This window comes from Cynoglossus semilaevis, chromosome 14 (assembly GCF_000523025.1).
Source record: "Cynoglossus semilaevis isolate Cse_v1.0 chromosome 14, Cse_v1.0, whole genome shotgun sequence".
In the NCBI taxonomy this organism is placed as follows: domain Eukaryota; kingdom Metazoa; phylum Chordata; class Actinopteri; order Pleuronectiformes; family Cynoglossidae; genus Cynoglossus; species Cynoglossus semilaevis.
In genome coordinates this window covers 28414236-28432965 of record NC_024320.1, presented here as the reverse complement: position 1 = coordinate 28432965, position 18730 = coordinate 28414236, and the positions used below count along the sequence as shown (strand labels likewise).

General features: G+C 42.9%; 2 protein-coding genes across 3 annotated transcripts in view; one reads left to right on the top strand and one right to left on the bottom strand.

Annotated features, from left to right (window-relative positions):
* The window catches only part of LOC103390452 (glutathione hydrolase 5 proenzyme-like), a 10305-nt gene extending 8793 nt beyond the window's left edge, over nt 1-1512 (top strand). Inside the window, exons 10-12 of the mRNA XM_008326314.3 lie at nt 48-157; nt 362-472; nt 576-1512. Coding sequence (XP_008324536.1) covers nt 48-157; nt 362-472; nt 576-722 — 368 coding nt within the window. The 3' untranslated portion in view covers nt 723-1512. The remainder of the gene's footprint in view (nt 1-47; nt 158-361; nt 473-575) is intronic.
* A 3205-nt stretch (nt 1513-4717) lies between these two features.
* LOC103390453 (glutathione hydrolase 1 proenzyme) lies at nt 4718-17642 on the bottom strand. 2 transcript variants are annotated; one of them, XM_008326315.3, is made up of 15 exons: nt 16897-17642; nt 15053-15107; nt 14737-14781; nt 14030-14231; nt 13536-13666; nt 12616-12705; nt 12294-12486; nt 12036-12196; nt 11791-11940; nt 9990-10126; nt 9413-9600; nt 9201-9328; nt 8537-8649; nt 7872-7985; nt 4718-6429 (listed from the first exon to the last, which is right to left on the bottom strand). In XM_008326315.3, exons 1-15 carry the CDS (start codon nt 16951-16953, stop codon nt 6283-6285), a joined length of 1911 nt encoding a protein of 636 aa, XP_008324537.1. In that variant the 5' UTR covers nt 16954-17642; the 3' UTR covers nt 4718-6282. The 2 variants fall into 2 exon arrangements, with proteins under 2 accessions (XP_008324537.1, XP_016894498.1); XM_017039009.2 differs by lacking the exon at nt 16897-17642 and adding an exon at nt 15564-15706.
* Nucleotides 17643-18730: the final 1088 nt, after the last annotated feature.

The window sequence follows — 18730 nt, the reverse complement described above, 5'->3', positions numbered from 1 at the left end:
TGGATGAAGGATGGATGTGAGGAGTCTCATGTTTCCTGTCTGTGAAGGTGAACAGCCTCCGTCCTCCATGACTCCTGTGGTTCTGGAGTCAGAGTCTGGAGAGCTGCTGGTGATTGGTGGATCAGGGGGGAGTATGATCATCACGGCCGTGGCCTCGGTAACAACAACTACACCCACAACTACACCCACAACTACACCCACAACTACACCCACAACTACACCCACAACTACACCCACAACTACACCCACAACTACACCCACAACTACACCCACAACTACACCCACAACTACACCCTTTTAAATGTAGCTGCTCATGTTCCAGCCGTTGCCCTGACGTTGCCTGATCTTCTTCTCGTCTCAGTCCATAATCAATCACCTGTTTCTGGGGAAGAGTCTGGCAGACGCCGTCGCTGCCCCCATCGTGTTCGTCGACTCCAAGAACAATCTCAACTTTGAGCGCCGCTTCGACGAGGTAGGACGAAACGTAACCGACCCACAGAATGTTGATGTGGTGTCGATACTTCACCGCTCCGATGTGTGTGTGTGTGTGTGTGTGTGTGTGTGTGTGTCCACAGGCCGTGACCAAACGCCTCCAAGCTTTTGGACACAAACTCCGCGAATCAAAATACTTCTTTAACGTCGTGAGTGCTGTTAAAAAAGAGAAAGGCTGCATCACCGCCGTGTCGGACAAGAGGAAGAACGGAATGGCTTCAGGGTATTGAACCCCCAACCCCTCCACCCCCAAACAAGACCTTAACGACCGTACGTGTGCCGCCTCCCTGTGTCTGAAGTCTGAAGTTTACAACCGTGACGAGGCATTTTCAAAAAGTCAAAAACAAAACAGACTCAGTACTCCTTTTCATCCACTAAGTGGTGCTACTTTCCAGTCAGGCTTTTCCATTTGAGGCTGCAGTCGTCGACAGACGTCTGATTTTCTTTGCCGGGAAGAAGAAGCGAAGGAGTCAGAATCCGATGGTGGTCTTTATCTGATGGTGTGGTCGACTCGTCACTGAACAGAGATGCAGAGAGACTTCTTCACGTCAGGTTTATTTTTAGTCCCTGCAGTTCGGTGTCTGAGTTTCCCCTTCAGTTCATGTTGTTCCATCGCTCTCCCTATCACTCAGGGTTCGTCGCGGGTCAGATATAAGTCAGAAAAATGTTGTGAGGTGATGAGAATGAGGTCTGAAGTCCAAAAGTGGAAAATAAACGACAGAGTGGATAAAAAAGAGGCACAAAAATGGCCTTAACGTAGCCTTTGATATTGAAAAAAAGACTAAGATAAGAAAAAATAAAACAACAGAAATGTAATGAAGTTAACAATATAGTAGAAATCAGTAGAAGTTTGTCAGAAGGGAGTTTCATTTCTATATAAATTGACCACAAATCCAGATCATACACTCAGGCGTGGTGCTCCAAGCTAGCTTAAAAAATGCTAACAAAAAACAAAAAACAACTAAAAGTTGTTTTATTTTTATTGGTTTTTACCTTTAAAGTAGCCTGAAACTGATGAAAAACTAAATAATAATAAAAAATTTAAAAAATGTATGTGGTTAAGAAAAACAATATATTAGATGAAAGAAAAATTCTAAACATTATTAAAATAATTTAAAAACTGTATGTGGTTAAGAAAAACAATATATTAAAAAATAGTTTCAAATGACAAATATTCAAATATAATAAAAGGGCAAAAGAAAGCAGTTGTTGTTTCCTCCAATCACCAGTGCCTATTCTGTCAAAGCCAATCACAGTCGCTCTTATTAAAACGTGAACTTTTACAGTTGATCGTATCATTATAACCGCACCACACGGCTGCTACTTTTACTACAAAAAACTTTATACGTTTTATGGACAATTCACACACACTTCACCTTCACTGTCCAAAAAAAATGAACTCTGAATCCAAACTCTAAGTGTTGAACTTTTCTAGTTCCTTCTTATTCAGTTGGACTCTGCAAAATGTCCCCGACAAAACAGGTGTCCCCGTCTCTGCGGAGTCTCTTCAAAACATTGTCCCCACTAGTGTAGGTATACCAGTATACCGGGTGCTTGCCAGAGTGTTTACACAGAATTTTGCATTTTCACGTTGCCGCCCTGACACTGATACTGTACACCAGTGAGTCCCAACCACTGCGCCGCGGCCCACTAGTGTCCCGTGAGAGATCGTTAGCCGTGGACAATTATCCAATTTTACTTAATTGGGTTGAAAACTATTATTTATTCATTTCATGTAATTTTCTTTGCTCGTCAAAGCATGAAAGACAGAAGAATAAATACTCTTTTTGCTAGGGGGCAGCAGAGGGCTATGAACACTAAAAAAAAAGGAGAGACAAACAGAACTGTTGAAGAAGATCTTTGTGAGTTTCTTTCTTCAATTCCTGCCAGTATATCAGCGTTGTCTTCAACTAAACAGGCTGGGGTTTTAGTCGATGATCAGGGGATTGTTATATCTGTGGTGGTTGGGAACCACTGCAGTACATGATGTACCTGACATGTTACTGTTACTGTTACTTTGTGATACTTTTTGATATTTTCTACTGTGCAAATCGTTTTTTTTTTATTGTTTTTTTTTATGTCTGAACTGTGAAGCTGTGCTGTTGAAATAAATCTGAGTCTAAAACCTTCAGTCTTTTCTGTTAACGCTCACCTTCTGTGCTGCAGATATTTAAACATTTATCTCTGGATGTTTGTAGAGTGTGATCAGTAATCATTCACACACACACACACACACACACACACACACTCCCAGCAGTTTTGCTGTGAAACAACAGTTGCAGTAATGAGATAACATTTCACTGGAGAGACTCGTGAATTAGTGATGATTTTTAAGTGGATTCTGCTCTGGATTTTTTTTTTTTTTTTTTCTGCCCTCGGAGCCAAAGGAAGTGAATTATGGAACGGTGCAAACGCCTAACGTCTGTGACTGAAGCCCCGCTCTCTTTCTTTGTGTGACAAACAAGGCTAATTCACACACACACACACACACACACTCCCTTATATATGACCTAATTTAAAGGGACCGCGGATGTAAAGACGTGACTCCGGTCGCAGTGAAGCTTCAGAATTTTTACAGCACATTTTTAGTCACGATGTCGTTCCATCAGCAACGTTTTTGTTTGTTTGTTTCACAACAAATATTGTTCTACAAGTAGCAGAAATATCCGTTTGTAGATTCAGGGCTGGACTCACCAACGTATTGAGTCATGCTCCATCCATCCATTATCCACCGGGGGGCTGGGGGGGGGGGGGTCATACTACGACATATAACCCTTCACACTCACATTCACACTTACAGTCAGTTAACAGTGATCCATCAACCTGAGCATGTTTTTGAGCTCGAAGGAAAACCTGGGATTTGAACCCGTGAACCAGTGATTTTTCCACCTACAGCTACACCGTCTGAATTCTCATTTTTCCTTTTCTTTCATTTAGAACCCGTCTGGTTCTGGTTCTGGTTCTGGAAACCGGCTCCGTCTGGTTCTGGTTCTGGTTCTGGGGACAAACAGTTCCAGACACTCGTCTCCACCTCGGTAACTGCACCCACTTGAACTGCAGGGAAATGATTTGCTCATGAATTGTTCACTCACTCGTCGACCAGTTCTATCTTTACAACATCTTTAGTGCTGTGTGTGTACTTCACTCTCTTGCCTGTAGGTGGAGCCGGTCATTTAGTGAAAACATCAAGGACATGGTGAAGAGGGAAAATCAGCAAAAACATCACTGGTAAAATAAAATTAATTAATTAATTAAAAATATAGCGTCTAAATTAGTGAATCTATTCCCGTCCGACTGTTTCATCCTTTTCACGGTCAAACGTTGACGGATGAGCCGAGAGGCCAAACGTCCACGCGCTGAAACCTCTTTAAACGCCTCACGGAAGGTAATTTAAAAAAGACGTCATCTGATCTAGACACCATTTAGACGGTTGTGGAATTTTAGTCTCCACTCGCCCTTGTACAAATAAAGGAGGGCTGTAGCCAATCACAGAGGTCAGGGGCGGGGTCTACACCAGGGGTCACCGACCTTTCTGAAACTGAGAGCTACTTTGAAGGTCACTCAGTAAAACAAAGAGCTACTTGTTTGATACAGACTTCCTGAACAACGTCATAATAATTCAAAAGAAAACCAACTCTTCAGACCACCAATAGCAGGCGCTCTTCTTACCATCGTCACTGACTCGAACGTCAGTGTTGGTGGAACTGATTAAAAAACAAAAACAATAACAGTAATATTTTAGACTCTCTTGTTGACTAGTTTTATTTTTAGAACATACCCCACGGACACCACAGGTCATTGTTTCCCAAAGACTGGGTAAAAAATTTTTGTTTTTTTCTGGGGTCGTCTCGCATCATGTTTCCCAGGAGTTTACGAATAATGTCTATTGACTTGGGTCGTGAAGGTTTGTGATTTTTAAAATATGGGTCCCCAGAAAAAATGTCCATGGGAGGGGGGGGGGGCTACCAGGTGACCTAGAAAGCTAGCTAGTCCATGACAGAGCCACAAACAACTGTAAACGCTCACATTCACACCGACGTTCAGTTTAACGTCAACAACGAACCGGATCCTGAACCCGTTCATTTTCAGACGGGAACAAAACAAAACATAAAAGAAACAAATAAAAAAGAAAAAAACGAAGAATCTGCAGCATCTGTTTTTACCCATTTGATGAAAAGTGAGTTAATAAATCAATGCTGGGAAGACATGGGAAAACAAAGAAAAAAAAAATTGAACTGAGCTTTAATTTCACAGGATCCAGTGGTTTGGAGCTGGGAACCGTACAGTTCTGTGATTACGTAACACGCCACACAGTTACAGACAGTCCTGAGCTCTAGTGGTGACAGTGTGCAGCGGCGGCTGTAATGTTGTTATGGCCTTATTACAGGTCATTGCACTCTGGGTTGTGGGAAATTACTGTTATTAAAAATGAGCCGTCGGCCTGTTGTTTGTCTGTGAGTCAGCCGTGCGGTGGAGCCGTGCTCCGATCGCAGCTCTCACTCCGCACGAGAGGTTTGTTCTTTCGTACGTATTTAATCAGTGTGTTCTGTTCTTTATAGTTTAATAAAACTAAAAACAGCTGATTACGTGCTTCACAACCAGGATATAATCTAGTCATCGAGTCATGTATTTATGTGCGATACTGAAATTTAATTTAAAGTAGGTTCTGTCTGACGTTAGCATAACTATGTAATATCTGTAAGAATCCTTAACGCTTTTTCCTCCGATAATGAAAAAACCCGACAACGCAACGCCTGGGTTTCCCCAAGTGATGTATAATCAAACAATAGTTTTGGGGGTAAAAAAAAAAAACGGCGGTATATTAATGTGAAAGCCACTAGATGGCAGCAATGCAGATGAATAAATAAATATCACCAGGTAATTAACAGTATCTTAATTCAGGGTTTTAAAAAAAACGGAATTGGAAATTAAGTGGTTGAACAATATCGGATATCGGCAAAAAGTTAATACACAGACGTCCCTAACAATTGCGTTCAGTCAGTTATAACTCTGTGTCAGAGGTCAAAGGTGTGGCACTCTGCTGCCCTCTGCTTGTAGTTTCTTTATTCTACCGTTCCAAGTTTCTATGTTAAACAAAAAATCCCTTTTAAAAAAGCTAAGAGTTGAGTCCAGAGTGGGGGAGGGGCGGGGTCAGCCTGGGGTCAAGAAGAAGAATTATAGCATTAGGAAGGTTTGGAACTCTTAACGGTAACGGTACTGTTACTATAGCGTTGTTGTGCTACTTTTAGGAGTTCATCGAGCCAAAACAAAATGACCAACATTTTGTCCAGTGAAGTTTTTAAACAATCGTTTTTTTTTTTTTGTGGCCCAGATCGGACAAACAAGACCACGCCCCCCCAAAACACTACAATTCCATTCCACATGCAATTCCTATAAGCAAAAATGATCACTTCTAAGAATGTTCTTATAGCACCCCCTGCAGGGGAATGGACAAGGAGCTACATTATTGAAATACATTTGAATTCAGTAAAGCTTTAAAAAATATATATGAAAAACTAAAGGAAACAGCAGGGAAGAACGAAGGACAGAAGTAAAGAAGTAAATATTTAATATTGAAGGTCAAGCCGATACGTTGTTCTCGTTATGTTCTCGTTATCTCGGGGGAACGGTTCCTGTGGATGTTGCTCAATCTTAATGAGAGAACATTAGCGGCCCAGAACAGCTGACGACGGTCCCCGGACGCTTCTTTATGGCGTCTATAAAACTCTCCGCTACCAGTGGAGCTGGTATATCCACACAGACTGTGTACAACCAGAGGTGCGTGTACCATCAGTACCCTGCGGCGTACGCCCACTTGCGAGGGTCCGACTGAGCGAGGAGTCCTTTATCGTAACCAACCACCGCCTGCACCACTGCTACATTTGAACTCGGGAACTCCGTCTGGTGGTTTTTCGCTTTCAAACCATCAACGACGTTCTGGAAAACAGGAGAATGTACTGCGTTAAGGCGACAACAGTCAGAAGTCGGAGTACTGCGAGACACGTCCTGGGTATTTTCAGAGGTTGTACTTGAGGTTACTACTGTAAATAATAAACCAGATCTGTCACCTGCTACTAAACGCTGGATGCGGTGAGGGGTAAAGATCGTATGATGTCATAATTTTGTGATTCGTCAGCCTTACATAAGTTTCAAACTCGTGGCCCGGGGGCCAAATGCAGCCCGCCAAGCAGATTTCCGCGGCCCACGAGAGATTAAAAAGAATTTAGTAAAGTCCATGCAGCGGGAGATTAAAAAATTTAGTAAAGTCCATGCAGCAGAGTTTCTTAACCTGAGAAACTAAAAGTTTTTTCTTATTATTTAACAGCAATGAACAATATTTTTAACTTGAACAAATAATAATCAACGGCAGAAACATGTTCTAGTCTGTTATGGAGTAGTGACATCTGGTCTCCGACCTTTTGTGTTCCTGGTCAGGACTGGTCAGCCAGTACCACCTGGTACCACAGACCGGTACCAAGGTGCTGAGCATTGAAGGATCAGTACATTTTCAAAAATAAAACATCTTTTAGACTCTGTTCTGTTTGTATCAGAGTCTGAAGGACTTTTATTTTGAAAATATTGACAGATTATTTTTAAATTATGAAAGTAAATGGACATGACTGGATTTTCTTTGAATGAAGTAAATTAGTAAAAATTAAGTACATTTTTTTTTCATGGTGTCCTATGGACTGGTACTGGTCCGCGGACCAGGGGTTGGGGACCCCTGATCTATACAGTCCTCCATTTACATCTGACCCTTCAAGAGGGAACTGTATTGCTGATGTGCCCCCCCCCTCTCCCCCCCCCGCTTTAAAGGGGCAGTTGTTCTATTTTGTTGATTTGTTTTCATCACGGAGTTAAAGTATCCAGTCTGTCTTATTTGTCTAGTAAAATACCCCGGGGTAATAAAAAGTACATATTTAAATGTTTAAAGCCAGGGGGTTTTCCTTCAGGCTACATTTGCATCGGTGTCTTTTTGTTTTTGGTAGGTAATTACACCTGGTAGTTCATGAGTCATGAGCTGTTATCTAACATACAGCGGGAGATAAATGTTTACAGCAGGGTTGGTGTTTTTTTTTATAGTTGTCAGCGCCTCAGAGGAGGCTAATTAGAAACGCTGACATGCAGCACGCTGTACTGGTCATAAACCTTGAAAACTCAAACTGAAAATACGACTTCATGTAATGATGGTTGGTAATCACTGGTGTTTTATTTACCAGAGACCAGGTGATGTGTTTTTCTGAAGGTGAATTTAATGAACACCGGGGGCAGCGCTGCTTTGAAGGATCGTGCCTCTAAAGCCCCAGACGACCTGGTTACTCACACACACACACACACAAACACACACATCACCGTTGTTTACATCGCGTGACACTTACTTCGTCAAAGCTGTCCTCGAACAAAGTGTTGTTGGGAAACAGCTGGTTGTGGAGCCGAGAGTTCGTCACGGCTTTGTGTACGACCTGGTCGAAGTAGAGGGCCTGGAGGATGACCTGTGGACGAGAGCAGCTCAGATTACATTTTTGACTGGTTGGAATGGTATGTCAAACTCAAGGCCCGTGGGCCGAATGAGGCCCACTACATCATTTTGTGTGGCCCACCAGAGCTGAGCACTTCACAAATGAGTTACATTTGTTTATCGAAAACACAAATCTCCGATCACGTACATTGATCTTTCTCTGAATCGAAAGTTCAAAAATGTTAACTAACTGTTTGGTCCATGACTTTGACCGTTTTAAATGTTAACCCCTGTTGGATGACGGACTCTGGCGCCCCCTGTTGGATGACGGGCTCTGACGCCCCCTGTTGGATGACGGACTCTGGCGCCCCCTGTTGGATGACGGACTCTGGCGCCCCCTGTTGGATGACGGACTCTGGCGCCCCCTGTTGGATGACGGGCTCTGACGCCCCCTGTTGGATGACGGACTCTGGCGCCCCCTGTTGGATGACGGACTCTGGCGCCCCCTGTTGGATGACGGGCTCTGACGCCCCCTGTTGGATGACGGACTCCCTGACAGACAGTATGGTGATGTTTTCATCTCACCTGAGCAGTAGCAGTGGTGATTTTTGTTCCTCCAGAACCTCCGACCACCATCTTCACTTTGTTGTTTTTATCCAGGAGAATTGTCGGACACATAGACGACATCGGCCTTTTACCTTGGAATAAAAAGGTTTACGTTTACGGTTGTAAAATAGCAGTTTATGGCATTAGCCGTCAGAAAAACTCCTCAGAACGACCGGAACGACCAGTCTTTCAAATTGATATAAGTGAACGTAGCTAGCCTCTTGAAAACTTTGATGTTAAATTCAAGTTACCAGGAAAGAAATTTGGGATTTTTTTTCAGTGTCATGTAAAAGTTTTCTTTCCAAGTAGAATCAAAATGAAAAAAGGACAAAAAAAAATATGTGGCCAATGCTAACAGTTGGGAAACTGGTTTCGCCTTCACTTCTTTCACCCTCAACAACCACACTAGGAAAAATAAAGTCTCTGGTTTGTACAGTTCTAGATTTGATCAAACCTTCAGACTATCAAAATACTTGGGGCCGTGCTACGATCAGTAGGATCTCTTGGGTTAGTTGTCATTTATTCACGCCTGCAAAAAACACCTAAACTCGAGCTTCGCTGCTCATCAATTTAGTCAAATCCGATCCGATCACACAGCACGTGAAGCGTCTGTTTCCAGATGATTCTTAGTCTCCACACCAACCTGGCCTGATGAAGTTGCTGGGCGAAGGGGGAACTCCAAAGCTGTTGGTGAAGTTGGGCGAGCTGAAGTCGTCCATCTCATTGTTGAAAATGATCCCCGTGGATTTTGACATGACTTTGGAGCCCAGACTGCAACATCAGAACAGCTGCGTCACGGACAAGGAAACCAGCAAAGGTTCAAATACCAGTATTTTACCGTGACGGCGGTCGTACTATTTGTTGATGGTGCTCGTGGCCGCCACGGCGCTGCCGTCTTCGGCCACTACAGATATGTGTGAGGTTCCACGGTTTTCAGGCAGATAAAACTGTGGCTCGTAGTAGCTCATCTCATGTGTGGTGTGGTCTGTGATCTTTTTACGCAGCTCATCAGCATAGAAGGATGAGGTCAGGTTATGGATGAGCTTCAGGGGGTGAAAGTAAGACATACATTTAAATGTTAATTTAAAAACTTTTCTAATTATTTGTTGAAGAAATATACATAAAGTTAAAAAAAGTGGTTTAAAATTGAACATGTGCTCTTCAAAAACCCACACTGGCACGTCTGCATATTTAAACCCAGAACATAAATCACCCGCCTCCTCCCAACGTCTCTGTAAAGGTTAGACTATGTAAATACCCGGGGCTGTGTGTCACGCAGTATCCCAGAGATATTTAACTTTAATTCTATTTTAAACAAAATAATGCCAAATGTAAAGCACGCAGACAGACACGTCAGCTTCAGCTTCGGGGAGACTTCAGTGAACGAAGACTAAGACTTTGTACAAGCGTGAGGTTTAAGCTCCGGCCTTACGTTTGTAATGTTGAGAAAAGCCGGATCTCCCAGTAACGACCTCTTGGCATACGCAAAACGAAAGGCCTCGATGATGCGATGGTACGTTGTGATCTTTTTTTCCGTACTGGACACGCTTTCTGAGTTGAAGTTGTAGCCTGTAAAAAAAATAAGTAAATAAAAAATCCAACCATTGTTCAAATACGAAGAGAGATCAAATAGGCCAGTCCGGTTCTGCGATATTATACAGGCCACGAGCAGCGACCAAGGCTTCGGGTTTTAATCTGAGCCACAAAAGGAAAGTAAAGGAGAGAGAAAAATCCTCTGAGGGTCGGTTTGGTTTGGTTTGACAGAAGAGTCGGAGTCAGGTGTCAGGAGAGTCAGGGTGAGGGTTTTGGCCACTCACTAAAAACCGCTCGGCTGTGTCCAATTAGAAGTAAATGGCTGAGACCAGAGAAAGTGTGGCAGAAGAACAGGACACTGTTAGTTCGGCTCAGGGAGAGGAAAGATTCAAGGTTCAAGGAGATGAAGCGCTTCACACGTCCGACTGTTTTATTTTACTCTCTTACCTCTTTGACTGTAAGGCTGTACTTTCAATAGAATATCTGAATAATCAACCCTGTTGGTTTTTGTAAAAACAAAAACTGTTCATTTTAAATTAACCGTCGGTATGAGAACATTTTTATCACTGTTTGTCTCTATATGTGGAGCTGTTCTCCATCACCACATTTATACATCTCTGAATGACCTGAATGGAACTCCTGAAAGATGAATAAAGTTCTACCTGTCGGTCGGTCTATTGATCAATCGATCTATCTATCTATCTATCTCTCTCTATCTATCTCTCTCTCTCTATCTATCTATCTATCTATCGATCTATCTATCTATCTATCTATCGATCTATCTATCTATCTATCTATCGATCTATCTATCTATCTATCTCTCTCTCTCTATCTCTCTCTCTCTATGTATCTATCTATGTATCTATCTATGTATCTATCTATCTCTCTCTCTCTCTATCTATCTATCTATCTCTCTCTCTATCTCTCTATCTATCTATCTCTATCTATCTCTCTCTCTATCTATCTATCTATCTCTCTCTATCTATGTATCTATCTATGTATCTATCTATCTATCTCTCTCTCTCTATCTCTCTCTATCTATCTATCTCTATCTCTATCTCTCTCTCTCTCTCTATCTATCTATCTATCTATCTCTCTCTCTCTCTATCTATCCTTCACTGTCGAACCAGATCCGTCAGATCCGTCAGATCCTCATCACCTTCAACTCAGACGTTTGTCTGGCAGACACAGTCACTGTCTCTCAACCAATCATCATAGCATGTCTCACTACTGTCCCATAAACCTGACCTTTCAACTCTGCTGCTCTTCTTCTGTCACACGTCACTCCTGACTCCATCCAGTCCGTCCTGCCTGAACACTTTTCTCCACCTACTGTCCTTTTATTTTATCACCCATCCTCTCAGAATTACTCATTTAAAAGGTGTACACAGTACTGAGGGGTCAAAAGTACTTCAACCTCTTTTACTGGGCCATGACAGTGTGGTTTATAGAGTCAAAGGTTGGGTTCAGGGCGAAGGTTGAAATAAAGTTGTGGTAGTAATGGATCATACGATGTCTTCTTCAAACCTTCTCTGGTCTGTAGTTACCGTCAGGTGATGTATTTATCCTGGAGATGGAGCAGGTTTTCTTTTAGACCCCCCTCCCCGCCCCCATCCCCCTCCCCTTCCCTCTCTCTCTCCCTCACTCCCCCTCACTCCCCCTCTTCTCAAGTTGTTTTTGGAGCAGGAATCAAAGCTTACCCTTTAGGATGTTCAATATCAGTGTGAGCACAGGGCCGCTGGAGGGGGCATTGGGAGAGAACATGGTGTACGCCCCCAGATCCACACTTATAGGTTTCTCATCCAAGACAGCCGTATAATCCCTAAGATCCTCCATTGTGATGATTCCGCCTAGGCACAGTCGGACAAAGGCTGTCAGTGCACACGTGATCACGGATCCCACTCAAAATGGAAATGAGATCAGTAGAGAGATGAACGATATCAACCTGCGGCCCGAATGTCTGCCAACATGTTCTGGGCCAGTTGTCCCTCATAAAACGCGTTTGCCCCCTCGTTGGCTATTATGGTGTAAGTTGCGGCGAGCTTGGTAAATTTGATGGTGTCGTTTTCTTTAAGGACGTCGTTATCTTTACCGCAGAACACCTCGCTGTAGGACGAGTTCATGAGAAAATGTCACAGTTTGTCAAAGTTACTTTTCAACCAGCAAAACATAACTCAACGTGTGCGAGACGGAGGCCTCCTACCACAGGGTGGTGTCGTTCTTGATAATGTCACTGTTTTCCGACAAAGATGTGGCCAGAGCTCGACCCAGAGGAAAGCCATTCTTTGCCAGTTCAATGCTGGGCTGGAACAAGTCTTTCCAAGGCAGTTTACCGTGTCGCTGGTGTGCCAGCTGGTAACCTCGGATCTCCCCCGGAACCGCAATCGCCAAACCACCTGCGAAACCGGAACAACAAAACGGTAAGAACACTGTGTTCGGTACGGATCTTTAATCATGTTTCCATCAGTGGGATATCTCGATGTTTTCCTTCGTACGATTATCTGTAGGTAAGCGTTAAACATTACCCCTCAATGCTAGGTCCTTGTTGTCTCCGAACATGTTCTCTGTGGCAGCGTGCGGGGCTGTTTCTCTGGCATCGATGGTCTCGACTTTTCCTGATGGGGCAACAAGATACATTTTCTGGAAGGTACGTACATGCGTGTACATGCGTGTACATGCGTGTACATATGCGCGTACTCCAATGTCCAATTGTCATGCAAGCCATGTTAGTTTGTTAATCGTCAGGCGATCCTTATGTTGTGGACTTTCTCAATACAAAGGTGCAATCCATGAGTGAAATGTTAGCTAGCTTCTGATGTTAGCTAGCCAAGTGTTAGCAAATGTTAAAGTAAAAATGTTAACAGTGGGCTCACATGCAGTATATACATAAACGTCAACCAAAATATATATATTTTAGCGACCATTCGGTCGTTGAAGAACAGAGTAAATCCAGCTACATTAAGGTTTAAAAAAAACATAACAAAATTGTGTTAGATGTTACATAAGGTAGTATTAAAAAAGAAAAAAAAGCAAACATCAGACGCTAGCCAACGCATATTTTAAAATGATCTCAGTTTAAACAGGGAGCAGTCAAAACCGTAGCTCATCGAAATGCTAAATACTCACGCAATGCTAACATTAAGTAATTCACTGCGTATGATTAACTGACACTGACTCAAGTCTCATGTCTGTGGTTTTGGTGGCATTAACCTTTGGCCAGTAGTGAACAAATCAGAAATCCCGGTTTGGAACCAGTGGCTCGGTGGCTTCGTAAAAAAAAAAAAAAAGGGTAGAAAATGAAAAGGTTCTTCTCCGAGTTCCGTCTTTTGATCAACGTGAAACTTTTGACAAATATTATATCATATAACTTTCTGTGACTAAATGTTACATTGGGGCTGAAGGAACACATTTTTGTGTGTCTGTGTGTGTGTGTGTGTGTGCGCACCAGTTGCTGCGTTGTAGATCGTTAGGAAAAGCCCTCCTCCAATCCCCATGCTGTGAGCATTCATGAGACCCACACAGAGTAGAGCAGCGATACAGGAGTCCACGGCCGACCCTCCTCTCTTCAGTATGTCCCTGTGGAGTCAAGTAATAATTAAACAACAAGAGAGAAGAAGATTAGATTTTAAACACAGGATCTCTCTCTCTCTCTCTCTCTCTCTCTCTGTGTGCCATTCTGAGTTCTAGTTTAGAAGATAATCTTTTCACCTTTTTCCACATTGATGATGTCATCATTTTTATTAGTCACAAACGAGAACAGGTGTGAAACCGTGATTAATCGTGACTAATCGTGATTAATCAAGAAATGTACATTAAGACAGTGATTAGTGATAAATCGTGTTTAACCGTGATTGATCCACAGCTAGCCTAAAAAAACGATCGATTTCCCACCGACCGGTCTCATAAACACGTTACTGTCTGTCAACGGCGTCCGCTCACCTGCCGATGTCCGAACACGGCCCAGCGTCCGCGGCCACGGCCGCCTTCCAGTACACCTGCTGACCGGGCTTCTTCTGCCCCACCGTGAAGAAGACGCCCAGAAAAGTGGCGACAGCCGCCACCAGCAGCAGCAGCAGGGCCAAGACGATTGTGTTCTTCACCATTCTCAGGCGACACAGACGACGGCAGAATAACTTCAATCCTGTCGAGACAAACGCCGCTCATTGTGATTAAAGTGCTCCAACCTCGAACCCTTTTATGGCTGCTAACAAGTCAACTGAGTTTTACGAGTTAAGGATTTTAATAATTCATTATAAATGACTTATTAACTGCTAAGTGAGCGACTCTGGCAAGGAATGGACTCGTTGTAGCTTCTGGCAGTCAAATTGCTGCATTTTTTTTTTGTCACAAATTAAATACAGAAAAAAGATGTATGTGTACATGAAAATGATCTTTGTTAAAAAATGCAGAATAATAATGATAAATAAAGAGCGTGCGAGAGAAATAGAAAAAAATATATATATATAACAAAAATCAAATATTTAAATAGAAACAAGTAAATAAAAAAACTAACATGAACTAACTAACAATATATGGCTCAAATTAGCAAAAACAACCCAAACACAGAAGCAAAAAATGTATTTTAAAGATGATCATTGATAAAAAAAATGTTTTAAAAATCAACAGAACAAAAAAAAAATTCTTACCCTGTACCACGGCACCAAATTTTTTACGTCGCCAATGAAACGTGCCTGAGGGAATAAAAAAAATCCGGGATGTAGTCGCATCAGTGACAGTGATTTTTTAAATAGTTACAAACCCACGTACACACACAGACACACAGACAAGTTCAGTCTCTCTACGACCTAAACTATATTATCATACGCTCTATTGGGTTTGGATTATTTATATATAACAGTTTATTTATATTTTACAGATCAGATTCAACATCGACTTCTTTTTATATCACACGCCGTCGTTAAAGATATTGCAGTTAATGAATTGACATTAAATCCGTCTTACCTTGATCACTCCTGTGCACCTCGACGCTTTGTTCCACGCATAGCTCCGACCCGATCTGCAACAGTGGATATTGTAGGTAACAGGCTTTTCACTTCCCCTCAATACGTAACTGCAAGGACTCCATTAAACTTTAACCCACTCCACCATAAACCTGTCACCGACGCAGGGACACAAATGCACACAGTGTCCGTAGCAGCCACTCTACAGGCCTTAAGACGCAACCACAGGTCATCATTAGTCATCTGTGTTCCATCACAAGCTCTAACGCTGCCACAGAGCAACTGCGCGACCTCAAAAATGCGGTGAGTTCAGCGTAAAAACAACACCTGATGAATGGTTTCTTTATCTGGCTGCAGTGGCTGTCTGCGGGTGACTCATTTCAAAAAGGTGAGCCGACGTAGTCGACACAAAGGTGAGTCAAGTTATTCAGCACACGGCGTGGACACAGCGCCCTCTATATGAAGAAAAGGCTACATTTAAGATCAAACCTAACTCTTTTTTTTTTCCTCACCGGCACGACGAAGGCTCTCTGGATCGCTCAGGGGAGAGAAGAGCAAACTGCAGGGGACGGTGGAGTGGAGTGCAGCGCTCCCTGAGCGGGGTCCGATCAAATAAACACAGCCCGAGCGAAGGGGCCTCCAACGGACCCGGAGCAGATGGACGTTCTCACCTCTGCCATGATTAGTCCTGAACGACGGTCCCAGAAAAACATTTTCTTTCTGACCCGCTCCTTTTATTTTTATTGTTCTTTTCATGCTTCAAACGTCGAGGATAATCAACACGAGACCACGAGACAAATCCAAAACAGCCCAACATACGATTAGATTTTCCAGTTAAGTTGGTGCTCAGGTAAACATCATATTTGCTTAATTCCACTCCTCAAACACTTTTAATTATTTTCCAAACGATCTCCGACTCTTAAAAAACAGGCTCTCGTACAAGTTTGTTGTTTGTGGGTAAAAGGTTGTCACAGTAAACAGAGAAACTAAGCCAATGTCAAGATAAGAGCAGGATCCCAAAGGCTGCGATCCTAAAGTCAAATCTGACGTTCGGATCTGACATCAACAAACGGCACCCATAACTAAAAGCACCTCTTTCTTCTATTGGTTCAGCCAGGAATAGCTCTATGGTAAAGCTAAGAGTTTGTGTTTTTACAGCTGCAGCCGTTCAGCCGGACCAAGTGTCAAAGTCCCACCGCAAAAAGCAACCAATAGAAACAGCAGTTTTTTGTTTGTTTTGTTTTGGGGGGGAGGTTTTTTTGGAGAAAGCAGTTCAAGTGTTTTCTCACGTAAAACTTCTTCTGATGTCAAAGCCAGGAGCAGGTTTTAAAAGCCTACAGTTTTACAGCAGCGTTGAACTCTCTGCTCAAAACCTAGTTTTGAGGTTAAAAAACAACTGTGATGATAACGTGGACCTTTGACCTTTCAGATCAGCTGGAGAACTTCGTCTGGATGTCGCATTGTTCAGAATCAGAAACTGTAAATAAATAAAATGGAACCCGGTACCAACTGACCCACTGATAGGATGTCTGCTGGTTTTAACAGACATCCTAAAAACCTACGCGACAGGTTCTGTAGTGAGTTCTTTGCCTCGGAGGCAGCTAACACTGGATTAGCACTAAAACGACTAAAAAGTTCCAAAAGATCCACTCCTGTCAGGTTTAGGGAAATTGTTAGAGGAGAGAGTTTTTTCTTTTCTTTCATGGAACAAACAACTACCACATTCACATCATGTTCTTCAGAACCAAACCATGGAACCTAAACCCTTGTATCTATCCTTAACATTTGGAGTTTGCTCAGTTTTAGCTCTTGACTGTACAGAATGTAAAAAAAAAAGTGTCCTACCTGAGTCCACCTGTTGGTTGCGCCTCCATGCTTAGAGTGGTTGTAGAAAGTATCCATAGCGTTGTTACTGAAGTTAGCAGAGAATTATAACAGATCCAGAGGTGTACACCACTGACTGCAGTTAGCATCATCAGCTCGTGAAGAATGAAAGGGTTAGAGTTAGAGTTAGGGTTGTCTGTTGGAGGGAACGTGACTTGGTCTGCCTCAGGACATGGGAACAACAAGGCTGAGACCAACATTATCTTCAGGATGAAGGCGTTTCTTTGCTCTGTTTTTTTCTTTTGCCTCAGGTGTCATTCTTCGCCTGAAGACAACAATGGAAGCCATCTCTCCCCAAAATGTCAACTTACAGAACCTTGATGAGGCTGTGAAAGCCCATAACAAACCCGATGGATTTGAACATTCACATTTGGTAGAAACTTAAACACGGAAGAGATGTGTCATCTAGTAACAGTCGTTAGTCTCTACACCCGGTGGGGGTGGAGCAGGTGGGGGCGGGGGCACATGTCAGTGCTCAATACCGTTACAGTCCTATTGGACAAGACAGGTGTGGACGATGGTGAAACTCAGCAGAGGATTTCGAAGCAGAATGACGAAACCTGCAATCCTCTGAAGGTAGTGACAAGAAACAGGTAAATGTCATGAGGGGATTTAAGGAATATCAAATATTTGCACCTAAAAAAAAAAGAAAAAAAGAAAATACCTGCAAGGCAAGTACAGGCTGATGAGTAACAGTTGCAAAACAAGTTAAACCGAGAGAAAAATAAATGAATTAGTCTGTTAAAGTAGGGAAAAGAGCAGGTTAGCAGGTTGGAGATGTAAAAACACAAAGAACACAGGACCCAGAGGGATAATCAATCTATCTATCTATCTCCTTGTTTCCCAAAGACTGGGTCGCAACCCTCATGTGGGTCGCAAGAGTTTTCTTTTTGTTTTTTTGGGTCGTCTCACATCATGTTTCCCAGGAGTTTATGAATAATGTCTATTGACTTGGGTCGCGAAGGTTTGAGACTTTTAAAATGTGGTTCCCCAGAAAAAAAAAGTTTGGCAAACACTGATCTATCTAACACCTGTCAAACTCCGGTCCGGGGGCCAAATCAGACACGCAGTGTAATTGTATTTGGCCCGTGAGATCATATCAAATGTGAACTAAAGTTGACCCATCAGTGTATAGCACATATATACTGGCAGGATTTGTAGTATTAGCGATGTATGTCAGAGTTTCAATGTTTACGCAAAACAAAAAATTTGTTTCCATATGAATAAATTCTTCATCACATCTGGAGAGAAGGGAAAACATGCACGACTGACATCATTTTTTCAATAAATATTACGCCTGGCTCGATACATCGTCCCGATTTTAACATTTTGGCCAACTGTGAATTTGAGTTTGACAACACGGGGTCTGTCCTTCTGTCCCTCTTTCCAGGTTATCACTTCTCTCTCTCTCTCTCTCTGTCAGACGGAGTTGTTTTGATTTGAGCTCAGTTTCCAGCTCCGTTTCCTCTTCACGAGTCTCTCTCTGTAGAGCGGAGCTGTGATTGGCTGAGGAGAACACCAGCTCCGAGTGAAGCAAAGGATGCACACGGAGCCAGTGCATGGACGGATGCAAACAGGAAACGTCGGTCGTGCATCCTTCTCCCCCCCAGTCCGGACGGGGAAACTCTGAGGACCGATGTCTGTGTGCGCATCCTCCCGCAAGTTTGCGCTGTGGGGTTTCGGTCGCGTGCAGGATGTTGTGAATCCGGCTGTCATCAGCAGCGCTACTCGCAGCAGCAGCAGCAGCAGAAGCAGCAGCACATCCTGTCAGCAGTGATGGGCTCCAAGTTGACCA